Source organism: Ochotona princeps, chromosome 8 (assembly GCF_030435755.1).
Source record: "Ochotona princeps isolate mOchPri1 chromosome 8, mOchPri1.hap1, whole genome shotgun sequence".
Lineage (NCBI taxonomy): Eukaryota > Metazoa > Chordata > Mammalia > Lagomorpha > Ochotonidae > Ochotona > Ochotona princeps.
This window is the reverse complement of record NC_080839.1, coordinates 62,307,461-62,327,727: the sequence shown is the minus strand read 5'-3', so window position 1 is coordinate 62,327,727 and position 20,267 is coordinate 62,307,461. Positions and strand designations below refer to the sequence as shown.

Below are 20,267 nucleotides of genomic sequence, written 5' to 3'. Positions count from 1 at the left end.
GTTTCACAGCAGGGATCTTGGTTCAATTTTAATCTCAGAGTTTGCTGGCTTTACAAAGTTTATAAACCAACTGTGTTATGATCCAGAGGAATAATGGTGAAGATGTATTACGCCTGGGATGCGGTTTGGTTTCACGGTACTCTCCATAGGACTGGAGATGGTTAAGTCACAGAGGTCTTAGAGGCGTCTGCTCCAGCCCTGGACCGCAGAAGGCCCATGGTGGGATGCATGCTCTAAGTGGACCTGCTCCCAGGCAGACCTGGGGTTTTTCCTAGCTCCAGGCAGGAGAAGGACACTCCCTAAGAGTCAGCTGCAACAAGCCTGGGGGGTGGGGGGTGCACCTGAAGCCCCCAGCACAAACCTTCTCTTTCCACATCACAGACTCTGACTTCAGAGGGAGAAGGAGACCAAGAGAGGAGGGAGCCGGGTTTGCAGAGCGGGTGCTCAGGGAATGCCCTTCTCCCTACAGGTGCGCTATTCTCCTCAGAACTTCACAGACAACATCGCCATGGCCCTGGACATCCTCCATGCCGAGGTACGGTGGGTGCAGCCTCAGAGCGGCTGTGCCAGCCCAGCTCCATGGAGGGTCACCTGTACCTGACTCACAGGTGTGGGTAGGGGTGGAGGGAAGAAGTCGAGAGAAAAGAGCAGTGAAGGAAGTGTGGGGGGCCAGCTGGGGCTCCGGGCCCAGCCTCACCCTGCAGGCCACTGACTTCACCTCCACGCAGGTCCCCCGGGCCTTTGTGAATCTGGTGAAGGTGCTTGAGATCACCAAGCTGCGCGAGCTCTACCAGGAGACTAGAGTCAGCTGCCCCAGGCTGATCCTCAGGTGAGCCGGAAGCCTGTCACCTGTTCCTGAAAGGGCTGCCTAGCCCACAGCAAGCAAGCCAGGACACAAGGCTGAGGAGTCCTGGGAAAGCCCCGTTTTCTCACCTGGGAAGGTGGAGCCAGGGACAGCCCGCTGTATCCATCTTGGGGTGGCCCTCTGTTGCCTCCTCAAGGTGTGCTCTTGTTGCCACGGCAATCACAGGCTACCTCCAGTCCTCCAGGAGGGAGGGAAGAGGATGGCTCACTCTGTCAGGATAGCTGGGCCTCCGGGGTACACCAGGGCTCTGGCTGTGCACTCACAGATCTGGGATCACTGTTGCTTGCTGGAAGATGCCAGGAGGATCAGCAGGGAGGTGGGTGCCTGGCCTACGGTGAGCGTGCCTTTGCCAGGTGTCAGTGGCTGCATGGCCCTGCCCCAGTCTGAGGCTCTGTGCAGGCCCCCTCCTTAGCCTTGGGCACATCACAAAGTCATGACTCAGATACCACAGCCTCCTCTCCTGCTGCCTGCCCATGAACTCTGAGTCATGGCTAGCACAGCACAGGGTTCGGCAGCTGTCTGCTGAGTGGGTGAGTAATCCACAGAAGCCAGACTAGCTCTTAGAAATTAAGGGTACACTGGCTGCTCCCCTGAAGATCCATGCCAAACCTCCCCTGGTCCAGGGATGGGGTCCAGATTGCCCAGAGCCCCTGAAGGAGGTCTGAGGGAACCGTGAGCAGGTGTACCCCATGGTCCCCACTCTCTCCAGGCCCTGGGCATACATATGGCTTCAGCCGTGTTCACTCCAGCACGGAGCCCCAGGACTTGGCATAGTTCACATTCAACGCGCATGTGCGGTGTGCCCATTGCGGCACACCTGGGGGGGAAACTGCTGCATTTGTATCACGCTGCCCTCCACCTGCCGTAGGTGATGCTGCTCCGAAAGCCACTCTGCAGATGGCAGAGAAATGCCTACTTCATCCCCAAGTGCAAATCCAGGCCTGAGACATGGTCTGTTTTACCTTGTACAAAGTTTATCTGGCTGGGCCCTTGTTGATACAGATTCCTTCTGCCTCCCTCCCTCGTTTCCTTCCTTCCTTCCCCCTTCCTTCTTTCCCACCCTCCTCCCTCCCTCCCTCATCCCAGCTGGTGTTGCAGGTTGCAGCCTAACATGCCACACCACAACACAGGTCCTGGCAGAGATCTGGGATCTTTCTGAGTTAGATCCTGAGTCTCAGGCTCATACCCCTGTCTGGCTTACCTGTGGGCATCTCTTGGGTGTCACCTGCAGGTCTCTCTGTCCCTGTGTCCTGAGGTTTGATGACAACTCCACAGAGCTCGCCACCCTCATTGACATAATCAAGGAGTACCAGGTAAGTGGGCAGGTGGGGCCGGGGGCTCACTGCCCTGTTTGGGGACCGAGGTGATTTTAACCCCAACTGGGCAGGCAAACACTGCTGACTAGTTTGCCAATTAAAAAAAAATGGTTTCAATTTATTTAAAAATCAGACACACAGAGAGAGCTTCCATCGCTGGTTCACGTCCCAGTTCAGGGCCTGGCTGAAGTCAGGGACCCTGAACTCCGTGCAGCTCTCCCACAGAAGGTCAGGGACCAAGCACTTGAGCTGTTGCCTACACTGTGACCAGGGCTGATCTGAGAGATCCCAGTGGGCACCAGGCTGGCTGAGGTGTCCCCTGAGCCCACTGGGCAGGCAGATCCCGTGCGCCCGTGTGTCCCAGCACCAGACGGAACAAGGACCGATACCTGATGCTGGAGGCCTTATCCTTGTAGAATAATACGCAGCAGCTGATCGACAGTGGGCGCTATGACTCGAAGGACGACTTCACAGTGGTCCTGCAGCCATTCTTCGAGAACGTGAACATGCCGAAGACCGCGGTAGGGAGCATGCGCAGTGGGCCAGGAGAGTCAGTACGTCCCTGAGGTCCCTGCGAGCCCCAGTCTCATGGCGCATCTCTGTCTCTGCTCAGGAGGGGCTGCCAGACAACTCTTACTTCGCCCCCGACTGCTTCCACTTCAGCAGCAAGGCGCATGCGCATGCAGCCAGTGCCCTCTGGAACAACATGGTAAGATGGAGGGCTGGGAAGGGAGGCTGTCCCCCTCCTCGTGGTGGAGGGCATCCCTCAGGCTGTGTTGCCCCCATTTCCTTGGTCCCTCCCTTCCCCGACCCGATCTTTCCTGCCTGTTGGCTGCACGGCCTCACTCCCTGTTCTCTCCTTTGCTCCTTGCGTCAGCTGGAACCTGTTGGGCAGAAGACAAGGGAGAATAATTTTGAAGGTGAAGTCCATCTCTCGTGTCCAAACCAGGTAGAGCAAAAACTGTCCAGGTTCTGCCCCTCCTCATTAGGCCTCTGGATTCATTTCACCCAAGATCTGCTCATCTGCTCACTCCATTCCATACTCTAGCTAATGATCTAGAAACCCCATCTGGTTGGACTGAGGGCGGATGACCCCCAACCCCCATGACCCGAGGCCTGTTGCCCACCTGCATGGCAGGGAGGGGACTCTGGTATGCTGGGCAAGACAAGCATGGGGCTTGCATCCAGCTCTTATTCTGAAGGCTGAGGTGGGAGACCCCAGGGCAGATGGGACAGAAGGAGCCCCTGTTCACACTGCTATAAGTGAGGGACAGAGACCTAGAGTGGTACCAGCGTGGGTGGTAGTTGTGTGGTAGTTGTGGCAGTGAACTGCAAGCTGGAGCATGGGAAGCAGGTGTTGGAAAGGAAGAACTGAGTAAGACCCTGTGTTCACTCACACGTAACACTGCAGCTGCTGCCTTCACTCGAAGGGTCCTAGGCCTGACCCCGGAACCCCTGTGCAAGCCTGCAAGGGGCAGTACTCAAACCATCTGGTGTTTGTCCTTGTCTGGATAGGGAACGAGCTTGGGCCACCGCAGGGGAGTGGGCATGGGGTGGCAAAGAAACCTAGGGTGTGGAAACACAGGCAGTTCCTAGCAAGAAGTGCCCAGTTGGAGGGGTGGAGAGGATAGAGTGAAGAAAGGCCACATAGACTTCGCCAGCCAGAAGAATGAGAGGTGGAGAGAGCCCCGTACGTTCCTGGGAGCATAGTGCCTGGTTAGGGTTGCAGCCCAAGGCCCTGGTACATCCTTGGAGGGAGAGGCTGGGCTTGCAAGGGAGGAGTCAAAGAAGCCAGAGGTGCATGTGCCCAGGTGAGTGCCTTGTGGGGTTGGCTGGCTGAAAAGGCTGCCTCCCTGCCATTGTTCATGCCCTCTTCTCACAGGTCTGGCCATTCCTGAGCACCTACAAGAACAGTGAGCAGGTACCCACATATTGCTTTCTCTTGCCTCACCAGGCAGTGTGCTGGGTGACTTCTGGGATGGGATTGGTCCAGCAGAGTCCTGTGGGCAAATGTCCCAAATAGAAGGCTTGGGTGGATGGGGGAAGTCACACTCTTAGAAAGCTCACCTCCCTGCCTACCACTTCAGACAAGGAAACCACAGTGCTCATAGCTAGGTACACATCTGGTTATCCCAGGGTATCACACAGCCACATTAAGATTAATATTCTCATGAAGCTGGAACAGAAGTGGGGGTGGGGTGCAACTATTTTGTTGAGTCTCTGATCCTTGTATTGGAGGAAGGAAGAAGGTGTCACCAGCCCCCAGCTAATGCCCAGAACCACCCAGGAAGCTGCCTTCAAATGCTGTTTGGGAGCTCTGCCCCAGGGAAGGCCTAGGAATCTGTATTTTCCCCCAGCTCTCCGGCTAACTCTGGAGCCCCCAGCCTGATTTTCGGGGTTCTGTTTAACCCTGAGATGCTGGGATTTATTCTGTGTCCTCAGGTTCATGGGACCTGGCTGCCGTGCACAGAAAGATCCTCTTCTGGCTCCCCCCCTACCTCAGGTGAGTCCCAACCTGGGATCCTACAAACGAGTGCTTAGAGGGCAGGGAGCACCCTGCCAAGACTTCCTGCCAGACCCTTGATGCTGCTCTCACCCTTCTTTCGTCTGGGATGAGTCAGATGAGTCGTGTGCCCTGGCCTATAGTGACGTCACACCCAGCAGGCCCCAAGGAGCTTAGAGGGAGCCCCAGTGGAGGAGGCTAGGCGCACCCTCGTTAGGGGCCTGGGAGTCTCTGGAGGAAGCTATCACCAGGAGCTAGGAGTGAGGATGGGAAGGGAGCATCCTTGCAGCCCCTGGCTCTGCAATCTCTGCAGAAAGGCCTGGAAGGTACCCTGGGATCTGGAGGTAAGACCTGAGGGCAGGGAAAGGTCCAAGATGATTATTCCTTGGACTCAGGAGGGAAACCCGGACCCCCGCTCTCAGCAGGCTGAGGCCCCACAGCTCGTCCCAGATAGCTCCAACTAAGGTGTCGTGGTGACCACCATGCTGGACTGATGGGATCCCTCCACCCTCTCTCTTGCTACTTGTTCCTCCTCTCCCTACAAGTCCAGGATGGTTATCTGTGATGCAAGGAATCTTCACTGAGTTCCTGGAAGATGCAACAACTAGGAATGTATTTCAGAATGTATTTCCATTTAAAAAAAAAGTCTCTTCCATTTGTCCAGGAAGTTGTTGAAGTCCCTTCTGTGACCTCTTTCTCTGTGGTACTGGAGACACCCCTTCCTGCATGGCCCAAGCATGCTGTGGCTGGCCTTGCCTGAAGCAAGAAGCACTGTTCTCTGCCCACTGCTCCCCTGCCCAGCTCACCCATGTCCTCTGCTCACATTTACAGTGCATGCCCTGAGACCCGCAGACATCCAGGTTGTGGCTGCTCTGGGAGATTCTCTAACTGTAAGAACCCGCGGGCCCCAGGGGGAGGGCACAGTTGGGCTGGTTCTAGGTCCCCGTGCTGACTCCTGCACGCTGTTCCTCGCTGTGTTCTGCCGTGTTCTTGCTCCCTCCATCTTGGCTCCTGAATCTGAGAAGGAGGAGGCATAAGAAGAGCCCTTTTCAAGCAGGTGTGCCAAAAATCAAAAACAAAACAAAACAAAAAACACAACCTTTTCAAAAGCAAGTTGCACTCTCAGTGGAGCTTATGAAAATTCAGCATCGCTTATTGAATGAATGCAAAGCTATGTCCCCCAACTCAAAAGCTGTCGAGGCCTGCCAGTGTGGGTGTTGGTCTCCTTTCAGATAATGCCTTAGGGTCAACTCAGAGCCTCCCACCTGCAGTACACGGTCCTAAGCTGCTCCTGGCTTCCGAGAAGTGGAGCTCTTTGGCTACACCCGTGAGCCCTTCAGGATGCTCTTGGGAGGTTGCACAGAGGAGGGGAAGGGGGGAAGCATGAACTCTGTCCACCACCCTCACTCAAACCTGGGAGCTCCTGCTTATGCACATAAGGAATGTGGTTGTGATAGTATTAATAGTCTCAAACTTGTAAGTACCTGATTTTTTAAAGCTTCATAGAATTCCTTTTTTAAAAAAGATTTATTTATTTATTTGAAAGGCAGAGTTACAGAGAGAAAGAAACCAAGAGAGAGATCTTCCATGGACTGATTTACCCTCCAAAGGGTTGCAATGGTCAGACTGAAGTCAGTAGCCAGGAGCTTAGTATGGGTCTCACAAGGATGGCTCAAATGCTTGGACTGTCTTCATCTGCTTTCCCAGGCCATTAGCAGGGACTCAAACTGGTACCCATGGGAGGTTCCATCATTACAGGGGATAGCTTAACCTTCTGTGCCACTATGCCATCCCCTGAAGATTTTTTAATTATTTATTTTTATTGGAAAGGCAGATTTACAGAAAGGAGAAGACAGAAAGATCTTCCATCTGCTGGTTCACTCCCCAAGTGCCATAATTGCCAGAACTGAGCCAATCCGAAGCCAGGAGCCAGGAGCTTCTTCTGGATCTCCCATATCGGTGCAGGTGCCCAGGGCTTTGGGCCTTCTTCTGTTTTTTTTCCCAGGCCATAAGCAGGTAGCTGGATGGGAAGTGGAACAGCTAGGACATGAACCCACACCCGTATGGGATCCTGGCACAGGAAAGGCAAAGATTTACCACTGAGCCATCACGCTGGGCCTGAGATTTTTCAAAATAGGTTTTGCAACTACGATTCAAGTTGGCCACCCAGAGTCCCCTAGGAGAAGAGCAGGGATTGTGCTGATTCAATGAGGAGGGTACAGTCAAACCAGAAAAACACAGTTGGTTGAGAAGACTCTGGGCTCCTGGACCCTTGCTCTTTCCTCTACACTCTTCCCTCTGCCTTCTGCCTGCATAAATCAGGGCACTGGGAACCCCCTGTACAGCCACAGCCTCCTTTTCCTTCCACGTGGTGGTTACCGTGTGGATTCTGATGTCTTCACAGGCTGGCAATGGAATTGCTTCCAAACCAGATGACCTCGCTGATGTTGTCACTCAGTATCGGGGACTGTCATTCAGGTAACGTTAACTCAGGGGCTCACCTCCAGAGACAGGGGGCTTGTCCCCTGCAAATCTCAGACAGCAAGGACGACATAGAGAAGGCACAGAAGGAAACCCTGTTTGTTGGTGTTGCGTGTGACCCCTCGATGGGTAGAGAGATCTTACTTTTGACCATCTTTTCTGTTTTTTTTTTCAATTGTACAGAGAAGGTAAACCAAGGTTCTCATCGGGCTCCCAAGGCAGCAAATGCAACATGAAATGCTCTCGAAAAGTCCCCAGCCCCTGAGTCTTCACCTGCTGCTTGTGTGCAAGGGGACCCCTGTTGGCGCTTCTGTGTCTCTGTTTACCGTCTGTATCTGTGTGTTTACTTGTGTTGCTATGTAATCATACCTGTGCCTTTCCATGTGCATTTAACACGTACTTTGGGAGGAGATGATGGACACAAAACCATAAGCATCAAGCATCCCTGAGCCCTTCGGGGCTGTGACGAGATGAGGGAGGCAGAGAGAAAGCCTTGGCTCAATTGGCAGGTGCTGTTTAAGAAGACACCTGAATGCTATAGGGGCCGAGAACAGGGTGCAGCAAACCTTGCCAGCAGGGGTGGGAGGGCTTCCCAGAGGAGGGTGTGTCCAGCTAAGCTTTAAAAGGTGAGCAGGGAGGCCTGTCAGAGGCCTGATGGGTTGGGGGGCATTCCAGACACAGGGGTGGAGAAGCACTGGAAGTCAGTGAGCAGCTGGGTAGGAGTGTTCTTAAGTTTCTTTCCTAATAAAGTTGTTTGACTTTGCTTCCAAGTGATTGTCAGGGAGCTGGGAGCCTGTTACCTGGGAAAGCAACCGGAAAGTAAGCAGCCACCAGAGGGCAGTGTGCCAATGAGCAACACAGGACCACCTTCCATGGGACATCTCCCCAGAAACAGGGACAGAGGACTGGATGGGGTGATCAGGACTGTGGCCAGCCTCTGGCCAGCCCTAGGAGGGTTCCACAGAGAAAGGTACAAGACAGGATACAGCCCCTCCCTGGTCCCTAAGTTCCTTTGTGTCCTCAGCTAGGCGGTCTCTAACAAGCTGCCATGGGACAAGGCAGGGCCTCACCTCTGTCTCAAGTACTCCTGAGGCTGCAGGAAAATCCCAAGCAAGAAATCGGAAATGGAGCTTGTTCTAAACAGGGAGGAATAAGCCAGGGTGGGAGACAGCTCCACCCTGTGAGTGAGCCAGGCAGTGACAGTGAAAGAGGAAGTGAGGGAGACAGCCACCCCTGGGGACACTGCTTGGGGACATGAGATGGTCTGCCCCACTTTGCAAATGCTAGCTAAGCTCCTGGCTCCTGGGACGGACAGGTGGGCTGTTTTCTGCTTGCAGCAGCTCCTCTGCAGGTACAGAAACAGCTGTTCTCTGCATCTTGCTGCCAGGAATGCCCACTAGAGCCTGATGCCTGATTCCTCTAGTTCAACCTCCAAGATTTCATGTTCAGCTGCATCCATACCTGCCCCCTGAATGCACAGGTGTGCCAGATGACAGGGATGCCACTGTCTTTCTGGGAGATTCTCAGGTGTGTGGGCGCATGTGATATAGACATCTTTAAACTGTGTAACATCCAGCTACACTTTCTCCTGCCACTCTTTGTGACACCTGTTGTCATCCCCTGCAAGATGTCCATGCAGTAGAGCACTCTGAGAAAAATGACCTTTTTCTGAAGCCCTCAGATTGAAGATGCCAGACCATTAGTGCATCTGGGCCAATTAAAAATTCAGCTTGAACCTCTTCCCCCTCATTCTCTCCACTAGGGCACCAACTGCAAAGGCGGCCCTCATAAAGCTAGGGAAGTAGTGCGTTTCCTGGGGGAGTGGGTGTTGCTTTGGCTGTGACCACAGTGGGGGCCTTGGTCATGAGGCCACGTGTGGGACACGGGTTCCCATGTGGGCAGCTCAGCCATGCAGTGAGGCCAGAACTCACAAGAGCACTGTGTCTTCTTCCACTGAGATCATTTGCTTGTTTGGGGGTCACTCAAGAGATCAGAGTTAAACTGACTTAGCAAGAAATGCATTTGTTTAATTAGTCAGGAGGAGTTTGATCTCTTACTACAGAAGCTCTTGTTCAACAAAGGTCATTATGCCTCATTTTCTCTTCTTTCCCTCTGGATAATAACTGATGAAGCCCAGCCACAGAGCTCACAATGTAATGTATACCATGTTCATTGAGGGGGTCTAAGGTAGACCAGATGTCCTTTATGCCTCACATTGATCTGAACAAAGCAAGGGTTTATATAATTTGGCTCCCCATTTGTATCTGTATAGTCATTCTTCCTCTTAGGAATTTGTATTCTAACAGGTCAGAAATTTCTGTAGGTTGCTGGTTTTGGTGAGCCACCACACTTGTTTTAGAACAAAGACATTTAACTGAGAAATTACTATGCAATATGTATACATGTTTACGTGCATTTTCCATGTTTGTTTTGTTGATGGAAGAAGGGAGGCAGAGTTAGAACACGGAGGTGTAGGGAAGGTACATGCACTTATCCTTTGCTTTCCACTCAAATGCACATGTTCTGCTTTGGTGTCTTTTGTCCAGAGAAAGAAGGATCTTGAACAGCCTAAGTAGCTTCGTGCAGAGTTGGAAATGAATCAGGCCTCCACCAAATGTCCAACCACTGGCCAAATTAGCAGGGAGAGAGCTGAGGGGGCAGGGAGGAGAGCAGGGCTGCCCCAGCACTGCTTACTGAGCCTTGACTTACTTATTTCTTTTTTTTTTTTTAAAGATTTATTCATTTTTATTGGAAAGGTGGATATACAGAGAGGAGGAGAGACAGAGAGGAAGATCTTCCGTCCGATGACTCACTCCCCAAGTGAGCCACAACGGGCCGGTGCGCGCCGATCCGATGCCAGGAACCAGGAACCTCTCCCGGGTCTCCCACGCGGGTGCAGGGTCCCAATGCATTGGGCCGTCCTCGACTGCTTTCCCAGGCCACAAGCAGGGAGCTGGATGGGAAGTGGAGCTGCCGGGTCTAGAACCGGCGCCCATATGGGATCCTGGCGCGTTCAAGGCGAGGACTTTAGCCGCTAGGCCACTGTGCCAGGCCCAAGCCTTGACTTACGACCTCCGCCTGCCTGCTACACGTGTTTGTTGAGAGAAGAGCAGCTAAGGGTGACTCCAGACAGTCCTCTGGGGCGTCTGCTGGTGGGTTGGATGCTAAGCCTACTGAATCTGTTGTGAAAATTGAGGGGCAGATAGGGAATGCTCTTATCTGCTGATTTGCTACCCAGATACTCACCACAGGCCCAAGCTGTGCCAAAGCCAAGTGCTCGGTCCCCATCTGCTATGTAGTAAGTGTCAGGAATCCAATCACTTGAGCCATCCCAATGCCTCCCAGGCCCTGCCTTAGCAGGAAGCAGTAGGTGTGGAACCATGGCCATGTTAGCTAGCATCTTACCCACTAAGGCTGTGTTCCTAAAACCCATCAGCCTGGACTAATGCTCTGGGCTTGAGGGAAGAGGTAGAGGCAAAGTAACGGTCAATGCCATATGCTGCACAGCAGAACTGTCAAGGTGGAAATGCTTCCCTCCTTACCTCATGTATGTCAGACTCTGTTTCAGTGCATGCGATTTTGCGTGTGTCTCGAGGTTGGAGTGGATGGGATTCAATGGTGTGTCGGAAGGCAGTGCCCCCAGATCCGCCAGTGCAACGTACCTCCTGCTGGGCAGAGACAAGCACCTTTGTTTTCTGAAGGCTTTCAGCTTGGGCTGGGATGTAGCTCACTTCTACAAGTGGGTTCACCTCTATGCTCCTCAGTCCTGCTCTGTAACATGGCGCTTGTCATGGTGACCTCCTGAGTGTGGTGGGAAAGCCTAGATGACTGACCTGGGCTGTGGCTGGGCACGGTGTACGCTCAGTCCAACACCCAGCCTTCTGACCTGGTCACAAGAAGAACCAGCACAGTCCTGTCTACGAATCCTGGATTTGCAGGGAGCAGACCCACTAAGGAAGTGAAAATGCCTCGGGATTCGTCATAGAGACATGGGTCTGATGCACCCGCAGGTGCTGACGTGCGTGGAGAAGGGTGGGGGCCTTACGGCGAGCATATATACTGATGTGTGCATGCTTTCTCTCTCTCCCTCTCCCCCTTTCCCTCTCTATACAGTTCAGGAGGGGACGGCTCCCTGGAGAACGTGACCACCTTGCCTAGTAAGTAGCCCCCAGGGGCTTAGGGGTGTTCTCATTCTTTCAGCCTGGGATTCCCTGAGAGCACCTCCGAGGTAGCAAAGGAACTTTCTCAACCACTTGCAAGCTAGAACCAGAGACCATGCACAGGCAGCCTAAGATGATACTCCAAATGCTGGATTTAAAATGTGCAGACCCGAGCTGAAGCCCTGCCCTACCTCCTGTTTGTGGAGTAACATAGGGCTGGTTACCAAATAACCTGAACTTTGGGTGTTTCCAACTAGCCTGGGAGGGTGTGGAAATAAATCACATGGTGACTCTTCAATGAGAATTATATATGTTGTTTATACATTGATTTGAAAGGTAGAGTGATGAGGAGGCCAGGGGGAGCTGAGAGGGCGGGCTTCTATCCACAGATTCACTCCTGAAATGGACACAAAAGCCAGACCTCAGCTAAGACAGAAGCCAGGAGCCTGGAACTCTGTCTGGGACTCCCATCTGGGTGGCAGGGTCCCATATAGTTGGACCATCTTCTTACGGTCCAGGCTCACAGCAGACAGCTGGATGGGTAGTAGAGCAACAGGGGCTCAAACCTGCACTCCAATGTGGGGTGCAGGTATTGTGGGCAGCAGCTTAGCGCTCTGTGCCACAGCACCAGCCTCAGGAAAGATTTGAGTGAGAGGCTCCCGATGCTCTGGCCTACATTGTCCTCGGATCACTGAAGTCAGCAATTCGAGCACACACCTGCCTCTCCCCAGGATGTGCGGGGACCCAGGCCCCGTTGCGCTGGAGATGTCCTACCTGACCTTGGCCTGAGCCCTCTGTGTTCCCCTCCCCCTCTTCTTCCAGACATTCTCCGACAGTTCAACAGTGATCTCATTGGCTATGCTGTGGGCACCGGTGATGCCAGTACCGCCAATGCTTTCCTCAACCAGGCTGTCCCTGGAGCAAAGGCAGGGTACGACACTGGGGGTGGGCCTGTGGGGTACAGGGAAGGGGGTATGAAGTCCTCATGGATTTCACAATGCTGAACTATGTGTGTACATGTGTGCACATGCAGCAGGGACCGTTCCCATGCTGCACCAGGAACCTGAGAGGCTCCGGCCGCCCTCTCCCTCCCCCTACTGTCCCCATGCCTGAGGCTGTAACAGGAGTCAGAAGGACATGCCCCCACAGTGAGTGCCTCACTCTGGACCTGGCTTTTCTAGGCAACCTAGTCTCATAACTGCACCAGCTGGCCACCTTCATCCAACCCTTTTTTCTTTTTCAAGATTTATTTCTCATTGGAGAGGCAGATTTACAGAGAGGAGTGAAAGAAAGATCTTCCATCTTCTGGTTCACTCCCCAAGTAGCTGCAATGGCCAGAGCTGAGCTTATCCAACACTAGAAGCCAGGAGTTTCTTCTGAGTATCCCACATGGGTGCAGGGTCCCAAGGTTTTGGGCTGTACACTTCTGCTTTCCCAGGTCACAAGCAGGGAGCTGGAAGGGAAGTAGAGCAGCCAGGACACAAACTTGTGCCCATATAGGATCCTGGTGCTTGCAAGGCAAGGATTTAGCTGCTGAGCCATTGTTCCAGGCCCTCATCCTACTCTAAAAACTGACTATGACATAAGGGTGCTAGAGGGATCTGTTTCCCAGAGCCCTGCATGTAGCCATGCCCAAGAAGATCGGTGGGTGCTGGGTGAGTGGGTGGATAGGACGTCAAGTCTTAGAGGTCTCTGGGGAAACCTGCTCTGCTCCTGCCTACCTCCAGGGGGGAACTGGCAAGAAAGGCGGAACTACCTGGCTTCCCCAGGTGGCTTCCCAATGGAGTGTGCACCTGTTCCATGCAGCTCCTGGTCCCACCACCTGAGCCTCTGCCTCCCCCATCATGCCCATCCTTCCTGGGCATGATCTCCTGCCCAGCCCAGCCTTAAAAGACAAGATACTTCCTGGTAGCAGACACAATTTGGAACAACTGACCCCACCTCCTCTAAGGGTGGAGGGTCACCATTCTGTGGCCCTATCTCACCCAGGGCCATTGCAAGGTCCTGAATAAGCAGAGAGCTTGGGTGCTGGCACTGTATGCTTTCCATGAATTATCCCAGGCCTGCAGAGAAGGCTGGCTATTCCCCACTTCTTTCTGAAGAAAGTGTGAAAACAAGTTTACGAAAAATAGCATCTAGGTAAGGGAGAAAAAGCACAACCATGGAGGACAACCAAGGAGGATATGGTTGTGTCCATGTGACTGACTTTAGGGCAAGTGTGTTTGAGCATCAAACTTTGAGCTTTCCAGCAGCTGGGGTGAAATGAGGAAGCATGCTAAAACTTGGACAGATTTCAGGATCTCTATTCGTCTTTGAAAAGAAGCGAGTGGTTCCTTAACTTGGAATCCTGAAAGACATCTTACCTGTGGAGTCCTAGAAAACAGACTGTGGACAGCAGGGCCTGTGACTGGCTGGGGAACAGTAGAGGCGCCGCATTGACTTTTCAATCGGCTGTTCATTAACTCCAGGTGGGGCAAGTGGCTCCTTGGCTGCAGGCCTCCAGGTCTCTGCCAGCTCATGCAGTAGGGGTGAGGCTGCAGAAGCTGCTAGTCCAGGCCCTGGAGGAGGAAGACTAGGGGCATTCTTGCTCACCCAGGCTGATTTTTTTCCTCTTTCTTAGGGATCTGGTGAGCCAAGTGCAGGCTCTGATTCAAAGGATGAAAACCGACCATGTGAGTCAGACGGATGGATTTATAAATGTGTGTTGTCTAAGCCAGTATGGCCATCTGTACATGGAGTGGCCATCATGACCAGCAATGAGAGCCCCATCAGTACAGGCACCCCTGCGGTGCTGGGACAGCCCCCTGTCCGAGGGCCAGTGGAGAAGATGATGGGAGTAGGGAGAAGTGGGCTGCTGGTTTCCATGACCTTGAAAGTCCCTCCCAGTGTGGAGAGTCTGTGGTCTATAAATAAACCTTTAACATTCCTTCCAATTCTGTTCTCTCGAGTGGGCTGGGAGGCCATGGAGGGTTGAGTGGATTTGCATGGCGGTGGCATTTCTGTTTCTTGGAAATCCTCAAGCGTGTCTCTCCCTCCACACAGAGAATAAACTTCCAAGAAGACTGGAAGGTCATCACGGTGCAGATCGGAGGCAGCGACTTGTGTGACTACTGCACAGATTCAGTAAGGGGGCCTGCTCGATACGCCTGGCTGACCAGTGGGCCTTTCAGAGCCGCCCTGCGAACAGGGCTGACAGCCAGCCCTGGTTATCTGACTACACCACCTATGTCTGCACACAGACACGTACCCCACTATCACCCACTTGCTCTCACATTGCTTACTCCTCACCCATCAGGTCCCCGGTACCATCTTAACATCCGAGATGGTGAGATAGTAGGTGGCAGAACACGGTGGTTCTAGTCCTGTTTCACATAACCCCTAATAATTCAGAAGCAAAACCTGTAGATTCCAAGCAGTCAGAAGCAGCCCCCTCTCTCTCCTTTTGACCTGCTCTGTCTGAAGGTCCCGGGTTTAGCCAGTGGTTGACTGTTCATCTCAGACCATGCCTCCAGGAACTGTCGCCACTGGAGGCCAGAGGGAGGATGAGTCTTCATGGCTGTAGCTGGTAGGAAAGCTGTCCTCACTGCCTGCTCACCTCACCCAGCTCCTCTTTTCCATCCTTGCAGAACTTGTATTCTGCAACCAACTTTATTGAACACTTGCGTGATTCCCTGGATGTCCTCCACAGTGAGGTAGGTGGGACTGATGGGCAACAGAGGTGGATTGTGGGGAAGAGTGATGGATACCCCCACCCCTCAAGGGGAAGGTCAAGGGCGTGGTCTCCTGGTGGCAGCTGCCAGGTAGCTCCCAGACTGGGGACTCTGTACTGAACCACAGGGTGCACCTACAATAAATCTGGTGCAAGGACAGGTGGCCCAGAAGAGAGTCTTGACCCTCACATGCCCTACTGGACAGATGTGTGCCCTTGCCTGCCCACCCAGCAGGGTTAGGTGAATGAGGCTGGAGGGAACTGGACGGAGCTCAGGACCTGCCAAGGAGGCCACCTAGCTCACCACAGGTGAGGCCAATGATTTGGGATCCTGACATGGCAGATAAGCAGAGCTGACCCCAGCACTTACTGTCTGCCTCCAGAAAGTGCCACTTTGTAGCCCATGTCAGTGGCATCCCCCTTCTCCCTGGAGCTGTGAGCCTCATGACCTCTGAGATCTTCTGTATCATCTTATAAGAGGCTTCCCGAAATGCCACTCGACGGGCCACCCAGGCAGGAGTTCTGAAGGACCCTCTGGCCAATTCCCAGTTTTTCAGGGCCAGAGCCTCCTTCATCTCTAGCTTTGCCCTTAGGTGCCCAGAGCCTTTGTCAACCTTGTGGACTTCATGAGCCCAAATGTCATCCGGCAAGTGTTCCTGGGGAATCTTGACACATGCCCAGTGAAGCTGGCCAGGTAAACTGGAGACAGCATTGCAGCAAGCTGGCCTGCAGGGCTTTGTGATTTGTTGTGTGTGTGTGTCCAACTTTGTAAAGGGGAGACTGTGTCATGACCATTCTCTTCTGGGGAGTCAGGGCCTTGCTCCCGTCCTCCTCCTCCCACCCCAAGTCTTCCCCAACTTCGGGGTTCCAGCTGGGTCAGGTGTTTGGCACAACAATTTCAAGTAAAACTTGAGACATTCACACTCCACATTGGAGTGCCTGGGTTGAGTTTGACTCAACTTCCTGATCCAGCTGCTTGCTAATGAGCACTTTGGAAGAGAGCAGATATTGGCTCAACTACTTGGGGTCCGTGTCAACCCACGTGGGAAACCTGGGTTGTATCTCAGGCTCCTGGTTTTGACCTGGCCCAGCTCCAAATGACCAGGGCATTTGGAGAGTGGCCTAAGATCTTGTCTATCTCCGACTCTCTGACTTTCAAATCGATGAAAGCAAATTTCCTGTTTTAAAAGGCAGCGAACAGGCTCCTCTAGGCTCCTGAGAAAATACAGGGGCTAGAGTCCTAAAGACAGTGTTGTCTTGGCCGTTTAAAGCAGCAGCACGCAGGGATGAATGAGGGAGTCTTCAAAAAGTTAGTGGAAAAGAGTTAGCCTAGAAAAACAAATTTCGTGGATTTAAAACTGTGTGTGCCAAAGCAGACTCCTCTTTGAACTGCATTTCCCCACAAGCTCTCTGAAGAGCTTTCCTGATCTATATGTGACCAAATTATAGCAGGAAGTAAGGAAAACACCTGGGTCCTCTGACCTTTCAAAAAGGGGACAGGTATGTGAGGAAGTTCAAAGCGTGAACATTTTGTGGCAGCAACTGGGTGGCAGACCCGGGGGTGTGTGTCTTGTTATTCAGCAGACCTTCCGTGTACCTTGATTTATTTCACAAATCTCTCAGAACGTGCTGTGCACTGGGTACTGCTCTCAGCCCTCCCAACACTCAGTACATGCCCCATGTGTGAAATGATTCCTCGAAAGACTGCAAGGGAAGCCAGGGGGCCCTCGTGTGGGTCCAAGGTGACTGGGGCCATGGACCTCAGAATACCAGCTCTGGTGTAGCTGAGAAGGCCTGCTGATTGCTGGTTCCACGCCTCATTGTCTGATGTGTCATTTGGTCAGTGTAATTTGTGGCAGGTCCCAGCATCTGCTCTCTATTCAGAGACCTCAGTTTCATGGGAGGGTCTCTGTCACTTGAGTCCAGACAAAAACTGCCCCTGCGTGCACCTTGGGTGCACAGGTACAGGGTTTCTGAAGCCAAGATGCGAGTGGACTGACCTGTCCCCTGTAGCCGGAACCTGAACAGAGTTTCACCCTGGGTCCTTCCCTGCCCCCCTCTCCATGCAGTGCCTTGTGTAACTGTGTCCTGAGCCCACGGGAGAACTCCTATGAGCTGACTCGGTTGGAGGCCCTGGCACAAGCCTACCAGGTAAGATGCCCTCCACCCCACCCACAGCCACTCCCCTCCCCCGCCCCAGAGCAGGCACACAGATATGCCTCAACAGAGACACCACCTGCCCTGTGCTCCTTCTCTGCCCCTGGAGGAGGTGTCTCAACCAGCGGCAGAATAATCAGAGAAGCTGGCTAGGCTGCCCTTGGAGATTTAGCCCCATCTACTGGCTGGTGGCCCTGGGTGCCCCACCACACTTTTCTCCCACCTGTACCCTGGCAGCTGAACTGCCTCCCACTCCTGGCATCCCCAAGCCCCGCCCTCCTGTCCACCCCCTCAGGCAGGCTGTGTGACTTCCTGCCTTGCCCCTTTGAGCGGTCTGAGGCCCTAGGCCCATGCTCAAGGCCCTGTGCCTGTGTCCCCAGAGCGGCATGCGGGAGCTGGTGGAGTCAGGCCGTTACGATACGCGGGAGGACTTCACTGTAGTGCTGCAGCCCTTCTTCCGCAACGTCCAGCTTCCTGTCCTGCAGGTATGCGCTGGGCCCCGTGCCAGGGTCCCACAGGACAGAAGCACCAAGTGTTTATCCTCAGCACGCACGAGGCTGGCCAAAGATGGCCATGTGGACGCCGCAGGGGCGGTCATGGGGGAGGGGAGGAGAGGAGGTCCGGGTCCGCTTGCTGTGTCTTCCGATTTCAGTGCGTTCACTTGCTGTCTCACGTGAGGTCCTGCAACTGTAAGGGAGGACAGAGGGAACACCTCTTCCACTCTGCCTGTGCCCTCTGCTGGGCACTGCTGGCCCGTGGACCCAGGTGCCCGTGCCAAGGGCCTGGCCTAACGAGGGAGGCTGGAAGGAGGGCAACTCCGTGCCCACTGAGTACCCCAGGGCAGAGGAGCTGGTCATGTGAAGTCACCCTGGCTGGATCCAGGTTTGCCCAGGGTCTGCCCAGGGTAGGGCACTCTGCACCCCACCAGCACTGCAAGATGTTGCTTGGGGTCCATGAGTGGCTTTTCCCAGCCCACCGATCCGACTCCCTCTGAGGCCCAGCACCCCATACCCGTAGTGCTGAGGCTGTGGACAATCAGGCCCACAAGCACATGCAGCACTTGGTGCGTTTAAGCTGACTGGGGGGAGTTGTGGAACAGAAAGGAGAGGGGCCTGAGGTTGCCCACCATCATTGACCACAGGAGTGCTCTACTCTTAGTGTAACCTGGGGCATTCCTAAGGAGGAGGAGGGGTGGTGTGGTCAGCCCCAGGAGCTGGCCTCAACCAGCAGGTGCCTGAGGGAGTCTGGGATCTCTTCCAGAACGGGAGCCTGGACAGGTCCTTCTTTGCACCCGACTGCATCCACCCAAATCAGAAGTTCCACTCGTGGCTCTCCAGGACCCTCTGGCATAACATGGTGAGATGAGCAAGGTGTCCCCAGCTCCCGTGGGCTCTAAGGGACAGCAGAACCCTAGTCCCGGGATTGTTGAACCTGGCCCTCGGGCCTCTGTTCAGGCCGGGCACTGCGGTAGAAACCCATTCATTTGGAGATTGGGGTCCTGAAGAGGGTGCATGGCTCGGCCACAGCTACGCCCTCTCCTCGGTGCTGGCAACCGTTGTAAGAACCCCACTCTGCTTTAGTGTTTCCCCATGCCAGGCTGCCACATCACCCAGTAGCCCACTGCCAGCAGCTGGCTGAGCCAGCAGAGGCCAGATCCCATGACCCCAAGTTGGGGTGAGCTTTTCCCCATTGCAGGAGGCTGCCAGCAACAGCTCCTTGCTGCCAAGTTCAGCAAGTGCACCTGTCTGTCTCTTTCCTTCTCTGATCAGCTGGAGCCTCTAGGAAGGAAAACGGACACCCTGGACCTGTCGGCGAACGTTGCTCTCGCCTGCCCCACTCAGGTAACTGGGGAGGGCTGGCATTGCCCTTCTTTGAAACCAGAGCTCAGATTGGCCCTGGCATGAGACCCTTGGCCGCCACCTCTTCTGTCCCCTAGACTGAGAATGGGGCAAAGCTGGAGGTGAGAGACGAACAGCTGGAGGGCATGGCGGGCAGGGGAAATGATGAGAATGGACAGGATGGATGAGGGCAGAGCAATCGTTTCTCAGGAAGTAGGAAGAAGGGGATGGGAGGGTGGTTGACGTGAGGCAGGGGGCTCATGCAGACAGACTGTAGGCTACAGGGCTTGGTGAGGGTCAGACAGGCTCAGGCGCCACTGTGGAGCTGCAGCCCAGGGTTGGGAGTTTCCAACCAGGAGAGGCAGAGGGGATAGCCTGGAGCTGTGTGCTGGGGGCCAGAAGACAGGCCTGGGAGAGCCAACAGGCGGGCGGGAGTGAGCAGTCCCGCTCCTTTTAAGGAGGAATATGCAAGTGGTTGTTAAACTTGATTTCAGGCTTCAGGGTGGGGGCAGGTTCACGTTCCCGTTGCCTTCAGTTCTCATTTCCAGGGCCTGTCTTTTGCCTTTTTCACCAAATAAGGCCAAGGCCAGGGAGCCCTCCGTGGCGATAAAAGCAGAGGGCCCCGGGGTGGGGTCACACCACTGTCTCCTACTCTCCCAGCCCAGCTGTTACGGGGATGGGCCTGTAGCTCCCTGTGCGTCTGCTGGGGATCCCGGGAGTGGGCACCGTGCCAGAGCCCACACTTTCCACTGCTGCCCACGTTCCCCCGTGCGGCCCTCCCCAGCCTGGGCTGGGGCCCAGGATTGCATGCCATCAGCCTCACCAGGAGAGCCTCACCACAGGGAAGAGGGATGGGAAAGGAGGACAGTGGCATGGCTGCCTCCAGGGCAGAAGGGCCAGGTGCTGGCCAGAGGGCCAGTGCAAGGCCATCATGGTGGTGCTGGCTGAATCCTGAGTGTGCCCAAGAGGTAAGGAGAAGAGCCAGGTGACTTGGATGGTAGGGGCATTTAGGGACCCCGAGCAGTGCTTAGCAACCAATCTGTAAGTATTTCAACATTTAAAAAAGCAACCCACATGGCCATAAAGTATGAAGGTCAGCCACAAAAGTTCCTATCCGAACTCCCAGACTTACAGCACACAGTCATCATTCATTTGCTCTTTCTCCCAACAGCTCCTGATTAAGCACTGGCTTGAAGCCTAGGTACTGGTCCAGACACAGCCCTGGCACTATGGGCCTT

At 54.1% G+C, this 20,267-nt stretch overlaps 1 protein-coding gene across 1 annotated transcript in view; it reads left to right on the top strand.

Annotated features, from left to right (window-relative positions):
- PLB1 (phospholipase B1) overlaps positions 1-15,732 on the top strand; it is a 59,805-nt gene extending 44,073 nt beyond the window's left edge. Inside the window, exons 21-36 of the mRNA XM_004582883.2 lie at positions 470-535; positions 729-829; positions 2,097-2,178; positions 2,598-2,702; positions 2,795-2,890; positions 3,059-3,130; positions 4,064-4,102; positions 4,624-4,684; positions 5,516-5,574; positions 7,089-7,162; positions 11,279-11,322; positions 12,148-12,256; positions 13,946-13,997; positions 14,368-14,448; positions 14,952-15,017; positions 15,628-15,732. Of these exons, the coding sequence (XP_004582940.2) occupies positions 470-535; positions 729-829; positions 2,097-2,178; positions 2,598-2,702; positions 2,795-2,890; positions 3,059-3,130; positions 4,064-4,102; positions 4,624-4,684; positions 5,516-5,574; positions 7,089-7,162; positions 11,279-11,322; positions 12,148-12,256; positions 13,946-13,997; positions 14,368-14,448; positions 14,952-15,017; positions 15,628-15,732 (1,212 nt within the window). The remainder of the gene's footprint in view (positions 1-469; positions 536-728; positions 830-2,096; positions 2,179-2,597; positions 2,703-2,794; positions 2,891-3,058; positions 3,131-4,063; positions 4,103-4,623; positions 4,685-5,515; positions 5,575-7,088; positions 7,163-11,278; positions 11,323-12,147; positions 12,257-13,945; positions 13,998-14,367; positions 14,449-14,951; positions 15,018-15,627) is intronic.
- Positions 15,733-20,267: the final 4,535 nt, after the last annotated feature.